At 41.2% G+C, this 11,810-nt stretch overlaps 1 protein-coding gene across 2 annotated transcripts in view; it reads right to left on the bottom strand.

Annotated features, from left to right (window-relative positions):
* Nucleotides 1–1,032: 1,032 nt before the first annotated feature.
* Nucleotides 1,033–11,810, bottom strand: part of LOC112988897 (vesicle-associated membrane protein 2-like) — a 53,626-nt gene continuing 42,848 nt past the window's right edge. For both annotated transcript variants that reach the window (XM_064516941.1, XM_064516942.1), the window contains one exon: nt 1,033–11,175. In XM_064516941.1, coding sequence (XP_064373011.1) covers nt 11,159–11,175 — 17 coding nt within the window. In that variant the 3' untranslated portion in view covers nt 1,033–11,158. The remainder of the gene's footprint in view (nt 11,176–11,810) is intronic.

The raw sequence follows: 11,810 nt of genomic DNA, 5'->3' as shown, positions 1-11,810 counted from the left end.
TCAACCTAATCCATCTGCTCAGTATCCTTTTTTTGTTGTTTCATGTAAGCTAGAATAGGCACTGTAAGGAAAAAAAAATGAATAATTGCTCTTGCCCAGCTCCTCCTTTTGGACCTATATTGGCCCCTATTTATTGCCACGAATGCTACAGTTATCAAGGGAAAAAAAATTGTGGTTTTAATAATAGAATATTGTCATACCTGAAGACATCTTGGCATTACATAGTCTTGGTGTGCTCAGTAGGGTGGGGAAGAAGATATTTCTTGCTCTTTATATGCACTGAATTGATTTGCAGCAAAATTAGAAGAGCTGTTGAATGAGAATGATGCTCCATATGGCATAAAGGTGCTGAGCTATCCAGGAGTAACTGTGATACTTACAGATTTTAAAATGCAGGTGCAGTCATTAGGAGGAGGAGACACATGGCTTCCAACTCTTGCCTCTTCAAAGAGCTTAGTTACTCATTACAAATAATGATGGCATCAGTTACTGTACCCCATTAAGCCTTCAAGCTAGTAATTTAGTGGCCAGCATCAGCTGTTTCAAGTTAAGGCAGAAGATAACCCTGCAGGAGGGTCTGTAGTCACCTCATGAGAATCCTTCTTTCTTTCCTTTAAAAATAATGCCCCGTCTATTCAGAAGTCCAGCAAATTCCTCAGCTAATAACATGTTGTTGCAATGAGTTCCCTGAGTTAACTGTGCCCTATTAAAAGCAGCTATTTCACCATTGATAAAGCTAAGAATAAAGTCTAATACACTAAATGCATTCTCAGGTCTGCTCCCCTTCACAAATCTTTAATGGTTGTACCCCTGTCTCAACCATTTCCTCTCCCCCCTTTGGCATACAGAGTTCCTTATCATTTATATAACAGTTTTCTTCCTGTTAGGTTCAATATATAGAAACTCAGTGTAAATTAGGAAATCTAACTTTCAAGAAGTCTTTAGCACTTAACACAGAGAGGGAATGAAAGCTGAAACTGTGCTTAACTGTTCTTAAGCTGTGTATTGGGAACAGAAACCATACAAAAAGCATCTTCTTAAAGCAAGATTTATTGGCACAAACATACATGTTACAAATGTATACAGTATTCTTGGAAAATATGTTCACCACTTTAAAAAAAATCACTATTCACAAAAAAGTACAGTAATATCAAACTTTATGAGTTGACACAATTTTAGCATAAAAATGTCTGCATGCAGAATTTCATCATTTATAAACAGAATTCCACTGACCTCCAGGTAAAGCACTTAAACAAATTTCCTGGTCTCCACAACATTTTTTCCTCCCCAGACAGCTCTATTAAGGTGCAAGTGGAATGTTTTTCTGTAGAGGAACAGATCACAATTTCTTGCTCAGTTCAGTTCAGTCTACGAGTTGAGAGATGCTGCTCTCAGCAGAGATTTTCGAATCCTTTCTGAATGCATTACTACATAGCTTAACATTACTGAGTGGCCTTTAAAAAGATGCAATTAAAGGTTTGGTCTGGAGTTTAAGTTTTCAAAGGACAACTGAAAACTTATTCCTGGCTATTCCTGTTAGAGCAAGTAGAGCTTGAAGAATTACATGGAAAGAGGTAGAAAAAAGGCTTTTTGTTTCACATTGCCATTCCAGCAGCATTGCTAAGGTGACTTGTGAGGAGAACCAGCAATCTCAGTAAAGAACCCTCTTCTTTGGTGCCAGTATAGTAATATAGCCAGTGGAGGTTTTGTCATTCAAACAGCAGAGAATCAGACTTTACTAGATGTCCTGAACCTGATCCTATGCTAGCTGTGTCATCAGCACCAGTGTCAGAGGAGTGGGCTTCACACATACAGAGGGAAGAGAATGCACTGGTAACCTCAGCTTGATCAGATCTGGCTGAGTCCAGCAAAATTGAGAGAGAAAGAAAAGATGTCCATGGAAGCTCTTTGAAAAATGGGGCTTGCACTTACTCCCACTAGATTTGACACTGATCAGACTGGAGCACAAAAAAGGCAGAAACATAAACCACATACGCTTATGCAGGCATACACTGAACTTTTACCAACCTTGGTGGGACACAGAATACATCCAATATACTCTGCTGTCTAACCCAGGCAAGCAGTATTTTCAACCTAGATCTTCAAGTGAACATCAGTTTTTCGTAATATTGGCAGCAGGAGTAGTGTACTGTCTGAGTACAAAAGAAATTCATGAGTGGAAACCTGTATTTGTACCGACTTATATTTGCACTGGCTTGCAGAATTTGCAGTCTGCTCCCCTGCACCCAATCTGCGGCCGAGTTGCTCATAGTATCCATCGAATGCACAGGGCATGTTGCGTGCATGCAGATCCACTCTCTGCAGTGAGTTTGGTACATGAGGACTGATGGACACACTCATGAACAATGTCCAGGATTTCTGAATGTCAAACAGTCCAGCTGAAGCTACTTCTGCTTTTACAACTCTAACTAGTTTACAGATCCTCCAGCAGAAATACAGAAATCCAGCAAATTACTACTGAGCAGGAGCATTAGCAGTGTGGGGAATTTGCCTCTCCACTATTATGTCATGTTCAATATGTCAGTTTTCCTGAAAATGAAAATATTTGCCAAGGTAGTGGGCTGGCAGGCACCTACTCCATTACTTCTAAAGTGCCAAGCCTATTTATTTCTCTTTAGCTTCCAGAAGGGAAGAGACTTTCATTTCAACATGTCATGTGATTCTGCTGTAAAGTCCTTGGAAAAAATGGTGAGGAAGGAGATTAAAAACTCCCTGCACTAGCCTGGCTGAATTTCAGCAATTGTGAGCTCAAAGCAGTCCTTTGCACTTGAAGCAAGTTTCTAGTATCCACATAGAGCCCTGGCCTTTAGAAATCAGCAAGCAAAATACTCTGTTAAATCTGCCAGTATACTGGAATAAGTGAGCATCTGGAACACCATGTGCAGATTTTGGGTCCCCCCGTACAAGAGAGGTGTCAGTAAACTGGAGAGGGCCCAGAAAAGGGCCACTAAGGTGTTTGGGGGCTGGAGCACCAGACGTGTGAAGAGAGGCTGAGGGGGTTGTTCAGCAGGAGAAGAGAAGGCTAAGGGGAGAAGGCTAGGAGGGTCTTCCAACAGCTAAAGCAGCGGGGTATAGAGAAAACAAAGCCAGACTCCTCCTTGAAATGCACGGGGAAAGGACAGAAAGCAAATGTCACAAACTGCAACAAGGGAAATTCCAGTTTAATGTAGGGAAAAAATTCTTCACCGTGACGTGAAATAACAATTAAAATGTACACTCATCATCCTTGCCATACATTTTTACTTTGATTCAGAATCCTTCTTTTTTTCCTTTGAATTCCTGAAAAGCTGAACTTTATTTTTTACCTAGAGTTTGTGCAATCACCATCCTTGGAGACTTTCAAAGCTCAACAAGACAAAACCCTGAGCAACCTGATCTAACGTGAAAGCTGGCCCTGCTTTGAGCAGGAAATTGGACTAGATGACCCCCAGAGGTCCTTTCCAACCTAATTTTGATATGATTCAAAGGAAAAAATTTTCCTCTCCTGTATCAGAACATGTCACAGATTCCCTGTCAGGACTGGATTTAGTAAGTGCAAATAAGGTATTCCCTTGTCTCTCCCCATTAGCACTGGCTGATGCACTATGCCCTCCCATCTCACCAAGTGCTGTCAAAGATACTCAGCTATGCACTTCTTCCCTTCTCCTTCCCTCCTTAAACCTCTTACACCAGAGAATGGAAATTCCGTGTATGCTTAAGCACATGTTGAAGTAGCTTCCAGAACAGGGCATGCTTTGCGCTTCACTCCAGGCTAGAGAGTGTGAAATACTCACCCATCCATCCCCATTAAGTCTACAGTGATGAATCACGTAGCACCTCCCAAAGCTGCTTTTCTGCATTAAAACTCAAGTGTAAGTCAGAGGAAAATACCGTTTATCTGGCTACAAACTCTCTTTCTCGCTGAACAAGGTGCAATAGCATCATTTCCTGAAATGACTAAAACAGGTTTAGAATAAGAGTCTATATATTGCCACTAAGAGAACTTTTTATGCTGCATACTAAATAAGGGTTGCTCACAGCAGATCCTTTCTGAAGCACTTCACCTGTGCTTCACACGCAAACAGCAAAATGTCTATCTATGCATACACGCACTTCTTTTCGGAAGGGAGAGGAAAAAAGGAGTTTTTGAAAAAAAATTAACCTCTACAGCAGGTGATGTTTCCCCCTCAAAATATATTTTTGCCACAGACAAAGGATGTTTTCAAGCCTCACTCTTGAGTAGGAGGTATTAATTTCTAATCTCTCAGTGATTCTGATACGCATAATGTGACTAATATTTTACCACGTATGTGGTCGGGCGGAGGGAGGACTTCTCATTTAGAAGACAAAGTAATGATATTTTTCAAGACAAATAGTGGGCTATCATTAACATTTTATTGTGCAGACCCATGAGTGCGTCTCAGCTGAATTAGCATTTTATTTTCTTTCCAATATGGGGAAAAAGCAAATAGAACACATCTTGGACTTAGCAGTTCTAGTAAGAAAAAATATTCTGTCATGAATGCACAGTCTTTGGAAGCTAATTATTTGGCTATTTGTATAGCTGCTAATTGCTTAAATAATAGTTAAATAATATTTGAAGAAATAACAGTTAAAAAGTACACCCATTATCCTTGCCATACATTTCTACTTTGATTCGGAATTCCTTTTTTTTTTTTCTTTGAATTCCTGAAAGGCTGAACTTTATTATTTAGCACATTCTAGCTTGCTAGGAGCATGGTAGACCCACTCACTGACCACTAAATATTCAAGTCCAGCCAGCACTACCATGACTGGTGAAAAAATTGCTGCATCCTTTCAGGTCAATAATATAAATATTAATAGCTGAACTTCCGAAAACCATGATGTGGTGTGAATCTATAAATTCATGGCTGCATTATATGCAATATCTCATACATTGGTCTTACAAGGAGAGCAACAGCATCTACTATTATTTGCTCTGATTTTAAACAAATCTGTGGTTTATTAGGAGAGGAAACTAATTTCAAAGGCTAGGTTAAAATATTAAGAGGTCTTAATTTTTTAAGATCTTTTCATCAGAAAAGTTCAAACTACCACCACATATTCACACATGCACATCAGGAATGTAATGGGTTCAACATACTGCTTTTCCATCCTCTCATTAGACTATCTATTAATGGAAAAACACAGATATTAGAACAGAGTGAGGGTGAACAAAAAAATCATGTTTGTTCAAGAAAATTTCATTACTGGCAGACCAAAGTCACATACAACAAAAAAGTTAGTGGGCATTCAGTATGCATCTTCACAGCACCCAGCACTCTGGAGCCCATATTTGACTGAAGTTCTCAAGCACTTCTGCATCACACAAGAACATGCCTTTGGATGATATACCCCAAATGGCTCTCTGTGCAAAAAATAAAAAATCTTCGCTGCATATATTATGTCTCTATATTTTCAAGAGAAAAGTGAAAGGGGGTAAATTCAACTACCACTTGTCCTAAGCTCATTTTAAGTAGTAGTGTATATGCAGTTCAATAGACTAGCAGCACTTAGTTTTAACATATGAAAGGTGCTCTTAGGTATAGCCGCTTACAAAGAGGCAGTTACTGAATGTTTGCTCTATTGTACTCAAACTACCATTATCACACTATCCTTATTTGCCGTTTCCTCTCCTTTCCATCAATGCTGATGAAACTGCTGTTACAAAAAAATGCTAAATAAATTAAAACTGCAGTGTTACAAGTAAAAATGTTCCAGTAGTTGCAAAAATGCCAGCTGTCAAGTAGTCAGAAGCTTTCTGCTGCCTCACATCGTTTTGAACTGAATTAAAATCCAGGAACCATAGCCTGCCTTCAGCGTTCTCCCTGTCATCAGCAGAGACTGGTTTGAAGACAGCAGAGCATTATGGGGAGAAGGTCCTGCTCCAGGCAGGCCTACCTCAGCTCCGATGGAGGTCAGTAACAGCATCGCAGAAGGCAGGGAGTCAATCCAGAGGGCAGCAGGACGACCCTAGCCCCCGTCTGCTATGCTCCAGATACACTGCACTCCAAAAACACGAAGGCTTTCGGAGGGAATGAAGAGGGACTTGAAGACTAATGGAGAAGCCAGCTACTGTGAGAAGAGCTAAAGAATGTACAGGCTTTTTCATAATTAATTTTATTCTCTGTGGTATTTTCTCTTTGAGAAGAAGTGCTTTGCCCTTTTAAACTTAAAGCACACAGCTTCCTTGGTTGAATAGACTATTACGTATGAACCACGAGGCTATATTCACGGTTTAAATCAGTGCAGGTTATGATTTTTGCTTTGGAGAATTAGCAGATGTGATACAGCCATGACAGAATGAGGTTACTGCAGAAATGACTCATTGTTGAATAATCAAGTGTTTACTCCAGCAAAACTGCATGTAATCGGACTGCCACCGTTTTCCTGCTCTATTGTAAAAATGTAGCTTTTAAATGTCAGTGCATCAGGAAGAAAGGTAAGCTCCTTGGGTGGCTTAGATCTCTTTTTTATGCATGTGTTTAAAGGTAGGCAGTCTTCTGGTTCTCAATTGAGGAAAAATGATTGAGCACATCAATGGAGACATACGTTAAAGAAATAAGGAAGGGAAATTAGTTAAAGAGTAAACCAAAATCCTTTCTTGAAGTGGAACAAAGAAGCATTTCTGCAGGAGAGCAGGAGGAAGAAAGAGCAATTGAAGTTCTTCTGATTTTTTATATAGCCTAATCTAGCATCTCTGCTGAAAATAATAATGTCACAATCTGAGAAATCTTGAGCCAATCATTTCTCTAGATACAATTAACTTTTCTCAAACTACGTTCTTCAGCCTGTTTTGATTTTGCTTTTAAAGGAAGTAATTTGAGGTTGCTTGTGCTTTGTCTTGCATGAAGGAACAAATGCTCAGGTATGTCCCACGTAACAAGCAGGACCTAAATGAGATGGGGAGGATCACCAGCCGGAAGAGCATCTCACTCTTCTGACTATACAGGGAGCCCAAAGGTTAAGGTCTATAAAGGTCCTAAAGTTCAGGTAAGGACATGAATCCAGACCAAAAAGACTTTGGTCTCTTTGAGGCCAGTTCAGAACTCAGTATGTACATTGGGAGCACTCCCAGTACCTTATACGGCTATTGGTTTAGCCCTCTCCACCTTTTAAAGGGCAGGAAAAGGGTGGCTGAGATCTAAATCCTGGATCCCACCAAGGGCTCTCCACTTGGTGAAGGTCTAGCACTAACATGTGCAAGAGAGGCACTGCCTTACAACAGGAGATAGGTTATGGTCTCACTGGGTGGATAACCTCCCACAGGACAGAGAACAATTCACTCTACAGAAGCATGAAGAAGAGTTCACTAACATCGGACATGGGAGCTTCCAAAAAGTTTTCAAAGTTTCAGCCTGCCGTGGTAGACGCAGTTCTGAGAAACAGATATCACCATTTCACACGTATGCTCTAACGAAGGTGTCAAGCCATGATCTTGCTCTTAAGAGCTAAAACTCATCATATTCAAAGAAGAAGTAGCTAGATGGTTTACTAAAGTTATGTGAAGCCATGTCAGAGAAGCAGAGCCACAAATGAGACAAAGTAACAGAAGGATTTCAAAAGGTCTTGCTGCCAAGACAAAAGCATTGCCGATTGTGGCTGTTCTAGTTCATTCCTTACATAGTAGTTATTGTGCTATTCTTCCACCATTGTGGGTGTTTAAATCATTTAACAGATCATTATAAAAAAGAAAAAGCCAAGCATTTTACTTGCTGAAATATTCCAGGGTTAACCTCACTCATGTTCCAATGGAATTAAAGTGCCAGCTTTAAAAATCAAACCAACTGCATTTCTAAATCACTCTTTGTTGTACGGACCCTAGATTACATCAAAATCTTTATCAGATTCTCCCCTGTTCCTTCTAATAATACTGTATTGTGTTGGACTATGTTGGACTGTGCTGTTCCTTAACGTTGTCAAGTGAAAATCAGGTCTCGGCTGTTCCTGTTTCCACAGTACTTGCTCCTATATGTTCTATGTACCAGACACTTAGTTTTAGAGCCAGAGTTATATTATTGTAAGGTCAGCTAAATTAGAAGAAAGAAGGTGTAACGCCCAAGCAGGACCTCATGCTGTGCCTGTGGATAATGGAAGCAGATAAGACTACGTCAACCTCAGAAGCTGAAATGCACTCGCTGGCAAGCCCAGCAGCACCCACGGAAGAAGCACAGAGCAGCTCCAATCCTTTAGACCATCTCCTAACTATCCTACACCAGCTATGCTGTTTCTGAATGATGTATCATGCTACCATCCTAGCTGGCCATCTGTTGTACAGCTGTAGCCCAGAAATCAGGGTGAAAGTCAGTGCTTCCTATAAGGACAGCATACACAAGTGTCATACAATGTTCATCTCTGGCTGAAGCTAGAGAAATCCTTGCTTCCAGCCAGCGGCGTCTTCAGTTCAGTCCTCAAGACGGCAATGATAACGCAATCAGCCTTGCAGCGTTGCCTCCCCTGAGGGTTTGCTGGGGTGGGGATGAAAGGGAAGCCCTTCTGTGCCCTTCTACCAGTCCAAACCAAGGCAGTACAGCTAGCGATGAGGAGCAGTAGTTGAAATTCTACCCAGTACCTGAAATTTGACCCAGTGCTAGCTAACTAAAGGAGAATGAGTTGACATTAATATGTGAAATTTACTGCTACAAGCAGGCAGCTTTAATTATGCATAGACATTGCAAATGTAGAGGCAGTGAATGGAAAGAAAATCAATTCTGGCTTCAACACAGGTAAGATCTCCAGCTGTGTTTATACAGATCGTCCTCTGCACCACTCTACATATACGTGATGATGTTGCACGGTCTATGACCCTGAACAGTCCTGTATCACCATATTCTCCTTGCAGGAGAATTAACCCTCTGCAGGAGCGGTAAGACTCCGGGTCTGTACGGCAGGTAAGGGCACACTTGATCACTCTTCCAAGGCTGGAGTAGAAATGGTACGTGGCTCATCTTACCAACTGCCACTAACCAGCACAGCCCAATTAGTAAATGTTGCATATTCACAAGCCCACTATATGCAACAAACCTGAAGAGTTAAACACATGCATTTAGCATATTTCATGAGCACACAGGAGGAACTTGTCTCTTACCAAACATTTTGCAAGCCACTAGAGGCTATGTTTCTTGATTAAACTCTTCCTTGCAAATTCTTACCAACATCTAGCAGCCATCCACATTAGTTAGTTTTGAAGGAGAATGACTACACACTCTCCCCTAAAGCTCCCATTTTGATTATTAACCTGCTTGAGATAGGTGAACTAGGAGGACCTAATTCTGCACCCTTACAGTCTAGTAAGGACTCAGGAAGTCCAGTAGCACATTAGTAATTTTGAAAGTGACATTTCTATTTCATGAAGACTGTGGGCACCTGCTACTTAACGATAGGAAACAGCACATGTGAAAACAAAGCAATAAATATATAGAAAAAATCCTAATGCGACTGGAACCCTTCAACCAATCGTCACTTATTCTCTCTGCAAAATTCTACTTAAGCGCAATTTGTGTATACATTCACTGCAATAGATTGGTCTGGTTCTGTTTTTTTTAATCTAAGACCATGTCAAGAGAGATGCTCTACACTGGGATTATTTACAGTTGTATTATCACCATTTCTATCTTCTAACTAAATTTCAGACAAAAAACAAACCAAATTTATTTCTGGTTTTTATTCTAGTAATTGTTCTTAGAAATCCTGAAGAAGGCATCCTCAAAAGATGCCTGTCAGGACTGCCTGGCTCAAAATTTGATAATTCATTTTTGTTTAGGTTAACTATGATCAAACATGGTATAAACTTCTATAGATAGTATCCCCATCCTCCTCAAAACAAGCTATTCAGTGTTTAGAAAAGAAAAAACATTTGGGAGCAACCCTACAATAATAAAATGCAAGAACTTTTATTTTAAAATGCAATACATCTTTTTTCCTAACTACATCAAATGCTATTAAACTAACTCTAAGTATGAAAAATATCTTAACTGAGCACTTTATAAAGAAGACACTATAGTTTATGTCTCACACACACATTTAAAATAAATTTTTTAAAAGCTGTGTTTTTAAACACCATTGCTTTGGAGCAGTGCTTCTCTGCCTTTCTCTGCTCCACAAAACCTTTGCTAGGCACCTTTCCTCGGTGTCTCTCCACTCTTTTCTCTACTTACCCACCCCCTCCACTTCCCAATTTCTAAACGGTCCTCACAGTGGGCACCATTTCTGCAAAAGGCAGAGAGGCAGCCTCCTACAATCGTACTGGGAAGCCACAGCCATCATTGAAGCCGTTCATGTGCTTTAAGTCAGGGCCATCAGCACTGGGGACTGGGGTTCGAGAGAGGCCCATGAAATCTGATGAACACTGCCTTGAGTTATTAGCAAGAGTCTGTATCTTGGTCATCTGTGGTGCTTGTGTTACCATTTTTGCATTTTACTTGGCTTTTTCAGAACTGTGCTAGCCAGTGCTTTCTTGGTTGTCACACAGCTTGCTTTCTGGCTTTCATTCTGAGGCCGTCCTGGTTGTACAGAATACTCCACAAGGGAAATTTTAATTCATAAAAACACAGTCCTATTTCTTTTCTGCAGGCAATGATTTTAGACTAGAACACTACAACTAATCTCAAAAACAGTTTTTGAGTGGTAAGCGAAATTAGATGTTTTACACACTCTATAAATACTTGCAGGTACCACTGTCTTCAATGGGAGTAGCAGGGATGCACTACCTCAAAAAAATTCCATCTGATAGTGGATTTTGCCATCTAACTTTAGGTGCTCACATTGAGAATTTGGACCCTAATGTTTGCTATTTTGTGTCCCATCCACCTGACAGAGTCCCTTTAAGCAGGAGCTTCCCCATAACTGCGCTCTCTGATCCCGAAACGTTTAGGATGCTTTTCATACACTAGTTTCTGAAGGTCAGTGCAGACACATTTTAAGACACAGTGATAAGACAGTGTATGGAACTACTTGGCAGTATTTAGCTGGTACAGCTGCTTGTGGAAACAAAAAGCACACCACACCGAATGCTTATGGGTTATTACAAGCAAAAATCCCAAGACACCAGGAATTAAAAAGCGGAGTTCAACAAAGGAACACTGATATCGTTGGTTGATAAGAACAAAGTCGTGCCAGGTCTTCCCTCTTCGCTTTTTCAAGTGGAGAAATAAACTGGGAAAGGAAGTAGAAGGGGGAGAAAAAGACAGGCAACAAACGTTATTACAGGGTTACCACCGTGCTTATCTCACAGAAGTGAGCGTGTGCTATCAGGGGATGGCAAACACCTTTAGTACGTCCCTCCTGAAAGGGCAGGACAGGTCTTGCACACCAATGCCTTCCTGGCTGCAGCTGGGCTGCTCCCCCCCTCTTAAAAGGGGCACAGAGAGAGAACCGGGACGGAAAGCAGGGGAGACCTGGGCTTCAGATGCGGCAAGGGCGAGGGCTGCCGTTGATGCGAGGAACCACCCCCAACTCCAGCAAGAGCTGCTGTCCCACAGGCTCTAACCCTTCCGCAGCGGGGAGCCAGCCGGCTTGTCCAGGGCTCCACTACCAGCGTGGTGGTTAGCCTGGCTCGGGCCGTTTCACCACCCGAGGTAGGCTGTTGCTGTAAGGAACTGCCCAATTTATCTGTGTTTACAGCCACCCCTGCACTGAGGGTGATCTTGGTCCTGTTCAAACCAGTGACACTGGAGAAGCCATGCAGGCCTTTGTGGCAGCACTTGGACACTTGATGTCAACAGGGTTGAAATATATACTCTGAGAGCGACCGCGAATAGATACGTTACTGAGCCCAAAACACAGGGTCC

Source organism: Dromaius novaehollandiae, chromosome 9, assembly GCF_036370855.1.
Source record: "Dromaius novaehollandiae isolate bDroNov1 chromosome 9, bDroNov1.hap1, whole genome shotgun sequence".
In the NCBI taxonomy this organism is placed as follows: domain Eukaryota; kingdom Metazoa; phylum Chordata; class Aves; order Casuariiformes; family Dromaiidae; genus Dromaius; species Dromaius novaehollandiae.
This window is presented reverse-complemented; position numbering and strand designations above follow the sequence as displayed.